This window comes from Acanthamoeba castellanii, assembly GCF_000313135.1.
Source record: "Acanthamoeba castellanii str. Neff unplaced genomic scaffold scf7180000084754, whole genome shotgun sequence".
Classification (NCBI taxonomy): Eukaryota; Discosea; order Longamoebia; family Acanthamoebidae; genus Acanthamoeba; species Acanthamoeba castellanii.
In genome coordinates, this window is record NW_004457415.1 from 170664 (window position 1) to 186366 (window position 15703).

Sequence of the window (15703 nt, forward strand, 5' to 3'; positions counted from 1 at the left end):
CAAGCAGAGCGCCTGGGGTCGGCGGAGGCCTTTCGGTGCCAGGGCTGCAACAACACCTACCAGGACTCCACCAAGCAGCTCTCCATGCAGTCGCTGCCGCTCGTGCTCTGCTTCCACCTCAAGCGCTTCAAGCAGGAGGGCCTGGCCTCCACGGCCTCGTCGTCCAAGATCGACACCCACATCCGCTACCCGTTCGTGCTCGACATGTCGCCCTACGCGAGCTCCACCATTGTCTCGCAGCGGCTCGGCCGCGAGCCCCCGTCGGCCCCGCCCGATCTCTACGAGCTGTTCGCCGTCGTCGACCACAAGGGCAAGATCGACAACGGCCACTTTGTGTGCTTCGTGCGCCACGAGTCGCGGTGGTTCAAGTGCGACGACGCCACCATCACCCCCACCCAGCCCCACCAGATCGCCCGATCCAAGGGCTCCTACCTGCTCTTCTACATGCGCCGCTCCCTCACCTACGAAGCCTCCTCCTCGTCCGCCGCCGCCCCACAGCCACCCCCGCCCGCCGCCAAGCCAGCATCTTCCTGATTGCTGCCGCTGACTTCTTCCCTTCTCTTCCAATAAATGGAGCCCCTATTTTTTAGTACTGCTGGACAAAAACAAGGACAGAACGCACCAAAACCTGCACCAAACCACTGAACAATAACAGCAGCAGCAAGAAGAACGTCAATACGCACACCTTGGCACATGGAGGGCACAACAAACTTCAAAGACATTGCCGAATTGTGGGCACTGCTGCAGCCGTCGCTCGACCAAATCATTAGTGCGGAGGAAAGCGGCGACGCCTCCCAGCGGCTGCCCACGCATACCTACAGCCAGCTCTACTCGTGAGTGCAACCCCCTCTCATTTATTATTTTTATTTTAAATTATTAACATAAAATGATTTTTGCACTGCAGGGTGGTGTACACGGTGTGCACGAAGGCCGAGTGCCACCAGGCAGGCGTCGTGGACCAACTCTACAAGCGCGTGGGCCAGTTCGTTGACGGCTACTGCCGGGAACGTCTTGCGCCGCAGCTGCGAGGGCTGCCGCCCGATCGCCTGGTGCCACAGGTGCGCTCCCCCTAGCCCCTTCCTGGCGATGATGACACAACACACCACACACACCACACACACCTTGTATTCTCATTGTTTTTGTGGGCTTGTGGTGACTTCAGGTGCTTGCCCGGTGGGGGAGGTTCACTACGGTGCTGAAGAGGATCACCAGCATTTTTTCCTACCTGGTACGCACACGCACACCCGCACGACACCCAACACACGCACCACCGCACGAAACGTCCGACACACGCACGACAACTCCTTCGTTTGCAACGTCTTCTCACATTCGACCGCTGCAGGATCGACACTACTGCCAGAGCCTTCGGCTGCGCACCACCAAAGAGGCCGGCGTCAACAGCTTCCGGTTGCTCGTGGTGGATCCCGTTGGTGCGTCCCGTTGGACCGTCTCGCCTTGCCCCGGCGACTGCGCGCGGCCGCGCGTGCTTGCTGATGGCCATGCGCTGTGTGTCAACAGTTGAGGAGCTGAGCAATGCGGTCTTGAACGGTCTTCAAGCGGCGCGGGCCTCCTCCGGCTCTGTAGCCGAACCCGACCAGCTGAAATCTGTCAGCCAGATGTTCGTGGAGCTCGGGTTGGACAAGCTCTTCTTCTACCAGGAGAACATCGAACAGCCTTACCTGACACAAGTGAGGTACGTTCCCCCCTCCCCCTTTTCCTCTTCTCTTCCCGCCATCGTTTGCGGTCTGCCGCGCAACTCAACCACCTGGTTGAACCGGGCATCTTGAACACAGGGCCCTCCTCAGGAGCGAGAAGGCGAGCCTTCAGGAAGTCGAGGACGCACAGCTGAACCAACAGGCACGTAGTCGCATGCCTCTCTCTCGTGTGTGTGTGTGTGTGTGTTGGTGTGAACTCACTGGCTCTCCGGCTGTCGTTCACTCAGTTGAGGAGCATCATCGACAAGGAAATGGCCATTGCTCGCCAGGTCCTGCACGCGTCCACCGAAGCCAAGGTGGAGCAGCTCCTACCACAGCAGACGAGCCACCAATAAAACCACCCTTACTACGCTGCTCTATGCAAGGGCTGTGCATTGTATGTATGCGCAAGTGGTGCGTATATGTCGTGCGTGTGCGAGACGCACCTGTCTAGCGAGCGAGTGAGGGTCTCAGACGATAACGAGGAGAAGCGAATGCGGAGGTACTGATGGCGGGAGAGAGGTTGGTACTGGTTGTGACAACAACCCCGGGTACCTTATACTTGGTGATCAACACATTGCTGGGCTTGCCGTTGTGCTCAAGGTGCTGTTCTTCGGCTTGGCCAAAGTGACATACTCCGAATTCTTTCAATTTCGATTAACGAAATTAAAGCTGAAATAATTTCTTTTTGTTTGAACCTGTTCCTGTTTGGACCCATTATTACATAATCAATCAAGATGTCGAAGGTCGCTGAGAAGCTGACCATTCTGCTGGAAACGGGGAGCGGATTCCTCATTCGATTGTACAACACCAAGATCAAGTACACCCCCGAAAGCAAGACCCGACCCGCGTTCCTCGTGGATCCCGTCTATGCCAAGGTGGTGGCTGCCTTCGGCAAGAAGTTTCCCGAAATCCCTACCGATCTCGACAAGGTACGCCCAGGGTTTGCAATTACTTTTATTTTTTGATCTTGCATTGACCTCCCCCCCCTTAGACGCCCGGCTACGAAGTGTTCTTGAGCAAGGCCAAGCAGATTTATGAGGAGTTGGAGCCCGACTTCGACACCTTCGTTGACGCATTGGAATGGGTGAAGATTACACAGCAGACTCTTAGCGACATCTCCACGGCCACGGCCGAGCTTACGGTATTCCCCCCTCCCCCCATCGCGCGTTTTTTTAAATTGAAACACGCCGCGCAACAAATGCGCCGATTTGGCATCTTATGAGCGATCTGCTGATCGCCATCTCCAACCTTGATGTCGTGTTCTTCTTCCTCTTCCTTCATCACTAGTGGGCATACACCCCGGTGACGACCGAGAAGTTTTTGGACCTGGTTACCATGTACTGCCAGGTGAACCTCCTGTGGTCCCTCATCGCCGACCGACGCACCATCGCCGCCGGCTTCGCCCGCGCCTTCAACGTCGTCAAGTCGCAGAACGAGTCCAACTTCCCCAAGGTGGCTCAGTACCTGGTACGCTCCTCCTTCCTCATCACTGTAGTAAGTTAGCTGTGGTTGTTGCTCACATGCAGCTGTCATCATCATCATCATCTTCTCTCTCGACCACGTAATGTTAGGCCAACTACGCCGATCCGTTCAAGAAGCTGCGGGAGGACTTCAAGCCCTTCACCAAGCGCGTGAGCCAGGCGCTGGTGTCGCTGCTGCCCTCGTACTCGAAGCTGAACAACCTCGAGCAGCTGCGCAAGGAGGGCACCCTCAACATCACCCTCAACCCGGAGAAGCTCGCCCTGCCCTCGCAGGACATGACCCAGCTCGACCTGCTCTCCAAGGAGAAGATGTACGCCTGGGTCGTCTACGGCCAGCTCTTCTGCCCCGAGGAGTTGGCCATGCCCGGCGCCCTGGACCTATGCCGCGTCGTCCTGTCGCAGGCCTACCGCGCGCCCGTCTTCCGGAACATCTCGATCCCGATCCACAACTTCTACTCCGACGCCTGGAAGAACTTCAAGTCCAAGACCTTCAAGCTGAACAAGGAGAAGAAGATCATCGTCGACGGCCTCCAGGCCGCCACCGCCGGCCACGGCTTGATCGGTATGCGCGCGCCTGCGGAGGTTTTTTGGGTCATGATGTGAACTAACGTGTTTCGTTTGTGTTTCGTTTTCGTTTTCGTTTCGTTTTTGCAGAGCGTCGTAACTTCCGCATCTACCTTCGCCAGAGCCTGCGCAGCTTGCTGGGTCTGCTCAAGGACTTCCCGGGCCTCCTGGGCCCGAAGGCGATCGTCGTGTGGAGCGCGCTGTCTGCCGCCAAGGCCGAGGTGTTCTGGTACTTCCGACACATCAACGCGCCGCCGCCGAAGAAGGACAAGTTCAACGAGGACGCCCTGCGCGACCAGCACATCTCCGAGCTGCTCCACCTCATCAACCAGATGTCGGCCCTGGTGAGGCAGCACCAGCGCATCATGCAGGCCTACTACCTCGAGTACCTCCACGAGGCCGATCGCAAGGCGCTCGAGGACCAGATTCGCACCATCCCCGCCCACGCCCCCATCTTGCCCATCCTCAAGTCCATCCTGAACGACCTGCAGTCGATCTCCGTGGAGTCCTTCATGGCTGGTGCGCCCACACGCACACGCACACGCACACGCACACGCACACGCACACGCACACGCACACGCACACGCACACGCACACGCACACGCACACGCACACGCACACGCACACGCACACGCACACGCACACGCACACGAATCAAGATGGCTTACATGTGTCGCTTGTAGGCACCGAGTACAACTTTGACTCGCTCCGTCTCAACTGGGCTCGCGTGGAGGCCACTCTGTCGGTGGCGTCGTCCACGATCAACCCGTCCGCAGTCAAGGAGCTCGTCCACCGGGGCAGAATCATCTGCCTGCACACGCGCAACGTGGACGAGATCGAGGAGCAGATCGACCTGCACGCCTCGCTCAAGGCGCTGTGGTACTACCGCGAGAGCCTGGTCCAGGTGTTCGACAAGTCCATCATCGACGGCCCCGCCAACCCGCTCAACTGCATGGCCTTCCTCCACCTCCTGTCCGAGTTCCCCGAGAACGCCACGGGCTGGTATCCCAAGGAGCGGGAGATCATCGGCTCCGTTTCCGTCAAGCTGGCCGAGGACATGCTCAACAAGATCACCCACCGCGTCGCCTCCATCGTGTTCGAGATCGGTACTGTGCGTGTGTGCGTGTGTGCGTGTGTGCGTGTGGGTGGGTGTGTGTGTGTGCGTGTGGGTGTGTGTGTGTGCGTGTGGGTGTGGGTGTGTGCGTGTGGGTGTGTGCGTGTGGGTGTGTGGGTGGAGTGGTCTACCGCGACCAGTGCGCTGATTCGTGTTTTCTTCCCATTTGCAGGCAAGCATAACATGATCTTCAACAGCCAGCTGAACCACGTCAACGGTGCCCACCCGCTGCTCGCGAGGCTGAAGGACTTCAAGTTCGACAAGAACTACGTGCCACCCACCACGCCCGGTACCGAGTCGCAGTACAAGAACAGGAAGGAGCTCGACAACCTGCGCCTTTACGAGCGCAACGTGCAGCAGCTCTGCGCGGCCATGCACGAGGTGATCGACATCACCATCTACGACACGGCCTTCACCCCGCGCGAGTACCTGCGCGATAAGCTCGTCGAGGTGCTCCGCCGATTTGTCAAGAAGGCGGTCCTCCTTGACGAGCAGAATTTTATCGTCCAGCGTCCCTCCGTCCTGGTACACCGTCACTGCCACACGCAACACACGACACGACCAACGACACACACTCACGACACACGCGTGGATTGATTGTTGGTTGCTTACCTTTGCTTCGTCAAATTAACAGGAGAACAGGCTGCAGCTCTTCACCTTCACCGTTCGTCTGCTGGAGAACTACGTGTCCATGGACATCACCGGCTCGCTGAGGCAGTTCGTGCTCGGCCAGGTAAGTAACTCGCACGAAGTCACCACACACACACACACACACACATGCCGTGTGTGGCCTTGTGGCCAGCTTCACCAACTAAGCCACCACGAAACGGTTTTACGTATGTAACGTGTACAGGTGTACAACAACGGCATGTCGGACATCAACAAGGTCGATTTCACGGTGGACAGCGAGCTCGTGTGGCGCGAGGATGCCGACCTCGGCAAGGTCCTCACCAAGTGGTACTCTGATTTCGTGTCCAAGCGCCTCACCACGCCCGGCCTCTGCTACTCGCTCAACCGGTACTCGCCTGTTATTATTTTATATTATTTATATTATTTGTATTTATTCATTATTCATTATTCATTATTCATTATTTTTCTCACCGATTTGTGTTTTCTTTTTCTTTTCTTTTTACGGGATGATAGGAAAGCGTTCATTTCTCGTGCGGACGTGCGGGCGGTGCTGCCCTTCCGTCCGGAGGAGTACGCCGACCTGGCCGAGCTGCAGGCGCTCGTGCGGCTGGTGGGTCCCTACGGCGTGCGGGCCATCCACCGCGAGACGATGAAGTTTGTCGCCTCCAACATTGCGCCCATCAAGGAGGTGCTCGCCCTCAACCGCAAGACGCTCTCCGACATCAACGCCAACTACAGCAAGGACGTCACGGTCCACCTCAAGGCCCTCCGGGAGGTCGACACCTTCATCAACCGGTCGATCGCCATCGGCAACGCCCTGCAGTTCAGGCAGCTGCTGCTCGAGGCCCAGCGCTCCGTCGCCGACAAGGACATGCCCTTCCTCGCCCACGCTGTCGACAACATTTTCGACCAGGTGCGTCTCGTGTGTGCGGTGCGGTGTGGTGTGTGTGCGTGTGTGCGTGTGCGGTGTGCGGTGTGTTCTAATGATTGTTTGGTTGGCGTGTGTTATATTCTAGTATCCGCGAAACACGTTCATGAAGCCGGAGTACCTGGAGCTGGACTCGCTGGCGATGACCCTCGGTCTCGACCTGGGCTCGGCCGACCAGGCCCTCAAGGCCGTCCTCTGCAAGGTCATCGGCGAGCAGGACAAGTGCGTGTCCCCCCTCCCCCATCCTCTCCGCCTACGTTTGGTCAGCGTTCTGACCCGGGTGGTGGTGGTGGGTGGTGACGTTTGGTTGGCAGGGAGCTGTGGTTGCTGCTGCCGATCATCTACGCCGCCGCGTTCGTGTCGTCGAAGACGTGGTCCGAGGCCATCTTCCACCCGGCCATCGAGGGCCACGCCAACAACGTGCACACGCTCTCGCTGGCCATCAACGCGCTGCTCGTCGCCACCAGAGCGACGTCGACCAGCGACAACGAACGAGAGATCATCGACCTGACCAAGAAGTTCATTGAAGCCGCCTCGTATGTCTCTTCACTCTCTGTTTGCTTCGTTCCCTCGCTGACCCCGCACACGCGCACACACACACACACAGGTGTATTCTACTGAAGCAGGCCCAGCAGCCGCCCAGGCAGGTGGAGAAGGTGGTGCAGAGCCTGCCGTCGGTGCTCATATTCATGGACAAGTTCGTGGAGGACTCGCCGTTTGTCACGCAGGAGGTGCTCGAGGCCTGCCTCCCCTACGCCCTCCTCCGGTCCATGTACAAACAACTCTACGACACCAAGACCCAGGGCAAGAAGGGTAACTACCGCACGCAACACACACACACGACACACACACGACACACGCACACACTAATTGGTGGGCGATATGTGGAATGTGTGATTACAGGCAAGGCTGTGTTGGCCGCGGGCGGAGGTGCTGGCGAGCAGGCCGAGGACAACATGTAAGCGCGCTGCAGGCCTTGGCATGCCCCAACGTCCCACCCCCATACCACCACCCTCAACTCTTTGTACAAGACAGTCGTTGTGCCACCATCCACCACCATTTCTTCTTCCGCCTCAAAAGGCGATAACAACGCACACATGCATTTAAGCAAGAATTGCAGAAGAGTGATTGTATTGAAGGTGGTATCGCGCTTTAGAAGAAGAGGGAAAAGAAGAAGGGCGACAGGCCGGCAGCGGCTGACGAGTCGGTCGAGATGTAGAGCAGGGCTCCGTTGCTGTTGCCCACGAGCCCGGAGGACTTGGTGGTGGTGACGGGCGCAGTGACCACCACCGCCGGGGTGGTGACCGCCGTGGCCGTGGTGTCGACCTGTGAGACGGTGGGCTCGCCAATGTAGGTGCCCGCCACGGCCGAGGAGGAGCCCACGATCGTGACGTCCTTGTCGTTGGCGCTGGCCGTGCTGGCCAGCACGAAGGCCACGATGAAGAGTGCGGCGGCGAGCAGGGTGAAGACTGATCTCATCGTTCTGGGCTCGGAGGCGGCTTGGTAGTGGTGGTGGGTTAGAGTGCACTGGGCAGGAATGGAGCCTGTGGGAACGTGTGTTTTAAATCCCACCAACCAATAGGAGGTCTTTCAACGAACAGGTTAGTGGCCTGGTGATTGGACGCCGGAAAATGGGCGAAAACCATGATGGTTCTGTGATCACTCCTTTTCCTCACCCCACAACCGCCCCCCCAATCAGTCATCAACGGAGGTGAACTGGTCACAAATTGGGCCAAGTTTCGTGCATCAGATCCACGTGACGACCGACGTCCAGGCACACGACACGAGACCTCTGACGAGCTCCACTACGAGCCCAAGCGGCAACTCGCCCAGCAGCTCGTTGGCACGCGATCCTCGCCTCGTCGTTCTTCAAGCGCATCGGACAGCAGGGCACCGTCGACGCCGGGCTGATCGATTGGCTCGCGAACAACTCCAAGCGCAACGATCGCGTCAACATTCAGGTGCAAACATCTATTAGCCGGAAAGCGGAGAAAAGTGGTGACTCCATCAACAGACTTAGCTCTTTCCTCCTTGGAGGGAGGCTATGGAAGCGAGGGCGTTGTGAAGGTTCCTGCTCTCGACGTCCCACTTCATTCGCTTGTCAGCCACCGCTGCGGCTTCGGCGATCAGCTGCGCCTTGACCTGTGCGACGTCGGAGGTCCCCGTGACACCACCAAGCCTGGTGACCATGGCATCGATGAGCTCGGCCGACAGCGCGCACATGGCCGCTTCGAGGGGGAGGAACACCTCCTCGTGGATGATAGTCGTTAGCAGCGCCACAACGCGAGCCTGAAGATCCGTGTCCCAGCCGGTGCTGGGCTGCTGAAGCTCGGGGTTGCTGTCGAAGATGATGAACAGGACGCCCGCCTTCCTCACCAGTTGCTCCTCGGCGGCCTGCGCGCGCGCACTAAACTGGGAGGTAATGACTGCCTCGAGGGTGTCGAAGAAGCACTTGAAACGGGCGAGCTTGGTCACACGTAGCTGCTTGGCTGCATCGAGCAGCCGCTTGACCGCCGCGGCCACGAACGTCGCCTCCTGCAGCACCTTCACCGCACTGTTAAGACAGCGAGCCTTGACCTCACTCGCGTGGTAGGGGTAGGACTGGCCTCGCGCTTGGGTCGACCGGAGAGACGCCACTGGCTGCACGGCCACCTTTGCCAGGGCGGCAAAGACGGCCTCGAACTCAACGCCGTGGGTGGAGAAGAACTGGCTGACGTCCTGCAAGAGCTGCGGCAGCTGGTCGGCGGTGCGAACCGGCCCCAGGCCGTCGAGGTCGCGCTTGAGCTTGTCGATGCGTGCGTTGATGGCGAGCTTGGCCTGCGTGGCCCAGGTGCTCTCGACGTAGGTGCACATCATCTCGACCAGCTTCTCCACCAGCACCAGGCTCGACGCCAGCTTCTTGTCCACGTAGCCCGGCAGGTTTCGGTTGAACCACTCGACCTCTTCGATCGCGGCCTGCTCGAGCGAGTAGCCCCTGGTGCCCTGGGTGTCGCGGTTGCGCACGGCCACGTAGCCGTTGGCCAGCGGTATGTAGTCCTCCGACTGACCGTTGAGCTGCCGCTTGAACTCGTAGAACTTGTCGTGCTCGTAGCGGCTGTTCTCGGCCAGGTCGGACTTGGTGAGGACGCCGATGGTGTTGCCCAGCTTATGGTGTTTCTTGACGACCGTCAGGGGGCGGTAGTTGTGCATGCGGTCGCACGCAGACATCACCAAGAGCACGAGGGTGTGGTCCTGTTTGAGGTACTTTTCCACCAGCGACTCCGTGCTCTCCTTGATGTTCTCCGGCTCGCCCGCACGCGCGACTTCACAGGTTCCGGGCAGGTCGATGAGGGTGAGGTTGGGCACCCTGCTCGATGTCACCTCCACCACCACCACGTCCTCGATCACGCCTGGTTTGCCCCCCCCCGAGCCAAAATAAGTCCACTAAACTATCTAATCTAACCAAACTAACTCAAATCAGGTAACTCAGCAGAGGGTGAACGTGCCTGCCAGCGTGGCGTTCCTGGCCTGTACTGCTTGTTCCATGGTATCGCGCACCAGTTTCTCCACGGCCTCGACGGGCAAGAAGACAGACCAACTGCTGGTGCTCCTGTCGGCGTACTCCATCCTGGCCCGCACAAACGCCACACCGTCGCGATAGGCCTCCTCGTGGTCTTCGCAGAACCTCGTCATGTCGGTTGGGCTCATGTGCTTGAGCTGGAGCTTGATGGGCATGCGCGTGCACATCTTGTCGGAGCGAGGGAAGAACTTGAGCATGGCGATACGCTCGAGAACGGAGCTCTTGCCCGAGCTTTCCTGGCCGACGACGATGATCTGCGGGAAGGAGAGCTCGGCGACTTCCGACAGGTCGTTACGCAGCTCATCTAGCGAGGAGATGAGCGAGCCAGCCCTCTTGAGCAGTTGGAAGTGGAGGCCCAGACTGAGTGGGTTAGGGTCAGGAGACGACATCGCTGGGAGGCTGGTTGGTAGTTGTTGTGAAAAGAGTTTGGTCCTCTGTTCGATTACACCCCCGCCGCTTGGTAACAATCGTTACCAATGTGTTCCTTTTCTTGCCTTCGTTGGCGTCATTTCTGTTTACTCAGCAGCGCTAACGCCAATGGGGACCCCTGTTACAAAAAAGGCTTGAGCAGCAGCACCTGGTTAGCTGCCCGGGCACTGGAACGCGATCCGGCCAGCGTGTGGGACACGCACAAGTCCACGTACAAAAGCCTGCACGACACAACACACGCTTTCTATACAAACCGACGGCAATATCACCTCTCGGTTTTAATTTTGTTTTCTTTTGGGATGTTCCATTGTAACATTTCAAAATGATAAATATTAAAACCAGTCCATGAATAATCAGTCTTCTTTTTCCTATGTTCCTGCTGTATTGTCCATCGGTATCCCTATGATTCAGCCTGCCCTACCAGCTCCCCAACCACTACCTCCACCCTGCAATGCACTCCATTTGAAGAACTACAAATGAGCATCTTGGCTGAACCGTTCAGTTGGTTGTTCTCATTGCCTGTCCAAGATGTCTCCATGGTGTGTGACAGGATTGAATGTCCAGCAGGCACTCCAAGGCGCACACCAATCCCAAGCACCTGTCAGTGTGATGGAACACAGCAACCAAGAGCAGATAACCCCTGGATACAAGTTCACCAACTTCATCAAACACACCTTCCAAGATGTGGGCAGTTTTGTTTGCATCCCAGGGTACAGCACATGAAGGACCCCAGTGTCTCTTCCAACCCTCACAATACTCAGTGCGCCAGTGCGTCGACGACGTGGTGCGCATTGTGCCGCGCGGGGGATCGTGACGTGCACCGGCTGCTGTTGCAACATGCGCGGAGGAGTTTTTTTTTGAAACCAACGAAAGGACTTGGATCCGAGTTTCGTGTTGTCTGCCCCACGTGGTTGAACGGCGACCAGTACTCCATGAACGAACCTTTCGTTGTTGTTTGTGGGTTCATCGATGGAGTGGTGTTGGGGGATCAACTAGGATGGCGGCTCGAGAAGGCGCGTGATGAGGACGGATTGTGGGAGGCTCACGGCGTCGCGCACCCGACCGGCGAAGTCGGCGTTGGCCTGCCGCAGCTGCCCGGCCACGGCCCGCTGCTCCTGCTCCACGGCGTCGCCGCCGCCCGCCGCCATCGCGTGTGCGCACACATCTGACGCAATGACGTGTCAGCACACCACCCATGTCAGCCCATTGTGTTGTGCGTGTGCGTGTGCGGTGGTGCGTGTGTGCGTGTGCGTGTGCGTGTGCGTCAACAGCCAATGTAGCGTACGATTGCTGAGGCGGAGCGCGGTGATGAGCGAGGGCAGGTCGCGGAGGGCGCTGGAGGACTTGTGGGCCAGCTGCAGCGACTGACGAGCGGCGCCCACGTTCTTCGTGTCCTGCAGGATGCTCTCCGCGATGGCGTTGTAGACCTGCGCCGTCATCTGCGGGTTCTCCAGTCCGAGCTTCAGCACGCGCGCCAGCACCTCCCTGCCATCGTAAAGGGGGGGGGGATGAGACTCGTGTGCGTGTGCGGTGCGTGCGGCGTGTGCGGTGCGATGCGTGTGCGCGTGTGCGGCGTGTGCGATGGGAGAGGGTGAGAGACCTGGCTGAGGCGGATTGGGAGGAGTGGAGGTTGAGAAGCCCGCGGACGAGCAGCCCGAAGGCTTGCACCGGGCGAGGGCTCGCCTCGACTTTCTTCCAACACTTGCGCAGCCCTTCGTCCACCTGGCAGTAATGATGGGGGCAGACGCGTCAGCCGCGTGCGAGCGCTTTCAGGCGTCGCACACAGACGCGGCACACACGCAACGCAGACGACGTTGAATAGAGAGGTGCGTGTGCGAGTGCCTTCTTGAAAGCGGAGGCTCGCAGAAGCGCGAGGCAGGCGAACAGGTCGGCGATGACGGCAGTGTCCCATTGCTGTTGCTGCTGCAGTATCTGCCGGTTATTCGCGGACCACGAGGCCGAGCGCCCACCCGGTCAGCGCATACGACACAGAAACGGCGCTGGGCGAGCCAGCGAAAGAAAAGAGAATTAGTAGTGCAGTAGTGTAGAGTACCTGGCTCGCGACGATGTAGTGGGTGGCCGCCTGCTCGGGGAGACACACGGTGGCCAGGTGCCCGGCGAGTAAGTGGGCCGTCGACGGCCATTCGGGGTTTCTGTCCGCCCACGCGCAGTTCATGTCCAGCATGTCCCACAGCACCTGACACCCCCACCGCCACCGCCACCGCCTACGTGAGCGCCCAACGGAAGGTGGTCCCCCCCCCGGCCGCTAGATACCTGGACGGCTTGGGCGTAGTCGGATTGGGTGAGGTGGGCGAGGAAGAGCTGTTCGAGGAGGGCGAACTTGAGGCGCAGGAGGCTCATCACTTCCCGGTCCTTCGTTTTCAAAATCTCTATCATCGCTTGCCCGTCCCGCAGCACTGTCACACACACACGACACACACACGACACGCACGACACACACACGCAACGGCACACGGCACGCGGTCAAGCCTTCATTTGTACAACGCCGGCCGGCTCTCGAGAGAGAGTTGGGTTGTCGTACCCACTGTGTACATGCGGTCCCTCCCCAGCAGAACTGCACACAAACGTGGTTAGTCGTGAGCCAACCGCGCGTGCGGCATCTGTGCGCATTGGTGTGGTGATGAAACCGCGGGAGTGGGGGTGGGAGTGAGCGCGTACCGTCGATGCGGCTGCGTCCTTCCTTGAAGAAGGTTATGGCCCGTGATGGCACGCTGATGCGATCCACGGCGCCGCCCGCGTAGTAGTAGTAGGCGCCCAGCATGCTGGCGTCGCACCACTTGAAAAACGAACGCACCACCACCCCCTTGGCGTTGACCCCCTGCCAAGCCAAGCCCATCGCCACCGCCCGCCCGTGCCAGCCCGCATGAGCGACGCGGCATTGCCACACCACAGGGCAGGCGCATGCGCGGTTGTTACCTGAACGTATGCACAGATGCTCTTGGCGTGGGCCTTGGCCCGGGGCACGTCGCCCTCGACAAAGCAGTGCTCGAGCGAGAGGATGTCGTACATCACCTGTAGGCTCACCCACGTTTCATTCTTCACCGACGCCAGCGTCAGCAGTGACACAACACACACACACCAACGCAACAGAGATTGAGATTGGAGGTGCGGGGGCTGAACCTGGCCTTGGGCGAAGGCGTCGTGCGTCTGTTTATACTGTTGCAGGTGCTGCACCACGGCGCCGATGTCTCGTCGAGCAAACGCCAGGTACGTTTCCACCAAAATGAAGAGGGCCTGGCCACCACGTAGAATGATAATTCCAAAAAGAAATATAAAAATATGGTCAGATGAATAAATGTCAGTGAGAGGAGGAACGGGTGGGGTCGGTGGAGGTGTCGGTACGAGAAAGTGTGGCTGGTCGGCCTGCGTGGCGATTTGCTTGGCCTGGGCAATGTATTTGAGCGCCTGGGCGAGGTTGTGCTCCTCCCACGCCAGCTTGGCCAGCTCCAGCAGGAAGTATAATCGCCACTCGAGACCCACCCTGGCGATGGTGGATGATGATGTGTTAACATTGCAGCCATGCGCCACAGCGACGACGAGACGGTGGCGATGACGCGCAATAGCGAGTATGTATACATACCGTTCGGCGACGTCGAGGGCAAGGTGGAGGGTGTGCTTGGCGGCGTTACGGTTGACGTGTGCATCGCCCGTGGTGGCCTTCCGCTGGGACACAATGGCCACGTGCCGCAGCGCTCGCACCTCTTCCTCGGGTCCTGCACAGCCCTAGGTAGCCAGCACACAAACGTTTGTGTGCCTCGGTCGATCAGCATCCATCAACGTGTGCGGTGCCAGCGCGTGGTGTGAGTGCGTTGTGGACGAACCTCGCGCATGAGCAGCAACTGCCAACAAACACAACCAAGGGCTCAGGTCAGCATCCCCTCAAATCTTTCTTCATCTCCATCCTTCGTTAAAAAAAAAGAAGAATTTGACGTACAGCGCGGTCAAGATGGGCCTTGGCATGTGGAAGGGCGTGAGGATGAGGGTAGGCAATGAGAAGGTGGGCAATCTCGAGCCTCAGCGTCACCTCGAGACCCGGCCGGGCCGACAAGAGGGGGGGCCGCTCCCTTGCTGATGGCCATCAGACAGCGTACCGCCTCCGTCATGCCCCCTCCACCCCCTCTGCTGCTCTGGCTCTTCAATGCCCTCCCGGCCCTTGCCCACAGAGCCCACATGGCGGCCTCCATCGTCCGCAAGTCCCTCATCCCTCTCCCTTCCATCTTTTTGTGTTTATTTTTCTTTCGCGCCAAAATATTTAATTATTAATTAACTATTCTGTGTTTTTTTAACCCCAATCGATCATCCCCGAAAAGATGGAGTGGATTCAAGAGAAGAACGAGGCGTGGTCGTGGCGAGGGGGAGAAGAGGCAGACGTTCCCACCAGAGCTCGGCCACGTTCGACGAAGATTTCGAGAGGGGCGGAGCCAAGAGGCTCAACCGGCGACATCTGCGGGAAATGGAGCGCCATATTTCTAAACCCAGCCAACGGAACGCCATCTCGCCACCACAAAACGAGCTCGCATCGGCGAAGCGCCATGCCATCATCACCCTCGCCGCCGTCATCATCGTCCCAATCGTCTCTTTGAGTGAAGAGAGCAAGTGTGTTCAGCTTGAAGTGAGAGTGCAACGGCCAGAAACAACAACAGAACAGAATGCCACGCGAGGAGGACTACTTCAAGGTGCTGGGTCTGCGGAGCAACGCGTCGCTGCAGGAGGTCACGACGGCCTACGAGGCGCTGGCGGCCAAGTGGTACCCGCTCAACGTCCACGAGAACCCCGAGTTCGCCCACGAGATGTACCGGAGGGTCTGCGAGGCCTACCAGGCCCTCAAGGCCCTCCTTCTGCCCGGCCAACGACAGCCGCCAACTTCGGCCACTTCATCCTCTCACGATGATCGGCTGGATGATTGCGCCAAGCCAGTGCTGGTCCGGCGGCCCAGCCTGGTCATGCAGCGCGGAACCGAGGGCGGGGATGGCGAAGGACGTCTTCGGTCGAGGAAGCGACCAACCTCCGCGCCCGTCTGCGCCAGCAAGATGGACGCCCTCGCCCAGCCTCAATCGGCCGATCACAAGCAGGCCAACTTTTCGATTTTCGAAGCGCTCTACTCCCAGTGGGAATCTCAGATGCGCACCACGCTCTGTCTGCGATGATCTCGCCAGCGACGTGTAGATGACGCCTTTGCCCTGTAAATCTTGTATAAAAAAATGAACATAAATTTCTGTACAATCTGCGGGAGCGCTATTGAGTGAAAGCGAGAACGCCTTCTTCGTTGAACTGCTCTTC

At 58.8% G+C, this 15703-nt stretch overlaps 7 protein-coding genes across 7 annotated transcripts in view; 4 read left to right on the forward strand and 3 right to left on the reverse strand.

Annotated features, from left to right (window-relative positions):
* Positions 1 to 534, forward strand: part of ACA1_203510 (ubiquitin carboxylterminal hydrolase 22, putative) — a gene marked incomplete at both ends in the record, with an annotated part of 2186 nt that extends 1652 nt beyond the window's left edge. The window contains one exon of the mRNA XM_004338282.1: positions 43 to 534. Coding sequence (XP_004338330.1) covers positions 43 to 534 — 492 coding nt within the window. The remainder of the gene's footprint in view (positions 1 to 42) is intronic.
* A 159-nt stretch (positions 535 to 693) lies between these two features.
* ACA1_203620 (uncharacterized protein) lies at positions 694 to 2050 on the forward strand (the record flags this gene model as incomplete). The annotated part of the gene is made up of 6 exons (XM_004338283.1): positions 694 to 833; positions 905 to 1058; positions 1163 to 1228; positions 1343 to 1430; positions 1519 to 1693; positions 1948 to 2050. 6 exons carry the CDS (start codon positions 694 to 696, stop codon positions 2048 to 2050), a joined length of 726 nt encoding a protein of 241 aa, XP_004338331.1.
* Positions 2051 to 2431: 381 nt separating this feature from the next.
* ACA1_203630 (uncharacterized protein) lies at positions 2432 to 7376 on the forward strand (the record flags this gene model as incomplete). The annotated part of the gene is made up of 14 exons (XM_004338284.1): positions 2432 to 2626; positions 2689 to 2838; positions 2985 to 3164; positions 3269 to 3740; positions 3833 to 4261; positions 4426 to 4848; positions 5029 to 5381; positions 5491 to 5589; positions 5710 to 5873; positions 6000 to 6399; positions 6503 to 6636; positions 6729 to 6950; positions 7022 to 7227; positions 7318 to 7376. The coding sequence occupies 14 exons, from the start codon at positions 2432 to 2434 to the stop codon at positions 7374 to 7376; spliced, it is 3486 nt and encodes a 1161-aa protein (XP_004338332.1).
* Positions 7377 to 7566: 190 nt separating this feature from the next.
* ACA1_203640 (uncharacterized protein) lies at positions 7567 to 7893 on the reverse strand (the record flags this gene model as incomplete). Its single annotated transcript, XM_004338285.1, has 1 exon — positions 7567 to 7893. One exon carries the CDS (start codon positions 7891 to 7893, stop codon positions 7567 to 7569), a length of 327 nt encoding a protein of 108 aa, XP_004338333.1.
* Positions 7894 to 8430: 537 nt separating this feature from the next.
* ACA1_203650 (dynamin domain containing protein) lies at positions 8431 to 10362 on the reverse strand (the record flags this gene model as incomplete). The annotated part of the gene is made up of 4 exons (XM_004338286.1): positions 8431 to 8556; positions 8662 to 9132; positions 9169 to 9760; positions 9896 to 10362. 4 exons carry the CDS (start codon positions 10360 to 10362, stop codon positions 8431 to 8433), a joined length of 1656 nt encoding a protein of 551 aa, XP_004338334.1.
* Positions 10363 to 11365: 1003 nt separating this feature from the next.
* Positions 11366 to 14134, reverse strand: ACA1_203660 (uncharacterized protein; the record flags this gene model as incomplete). Its single annotated transcript, XM_004338287.1, has 11 exons — positions 11366 to 11567; positions 11688 to 11887; positions 12003 to 12124; positions 12202 to 12334; positions 12456 to 12599; positions 12677 to 12819; positions 13082 to 13241; positions 13340 to 13459; positions 13544 to 13657; positions 13766 to 13904; positions 14004 to 14134. Coding segments are annotated over 11 exons (1608 nt in total), but the record flags the coding sequence as incomplete, so codon positions are not given.
* Positions 14135 to 15072: 938 nt separating this feature from the next.
* ACA1_203670 (DnaJ domain containing protein) lies at positions 15073 to 15570 on the forward strand (the record flags this gene model as incomplete). Its single annotated transcript, XM_004338288.1, has 1 exon — positions 15073 to 15570. The coding sequence occupies one exon, from the start codon at positions 15073 to 15075 to the stop codon at positions 15568 to 15570; it is 498 nt and encodes a 165-aa protein (XP_004338336.1).
* Between the last annotated feature and the right edge of the window lie 133 nt (positions 15571 to 15703).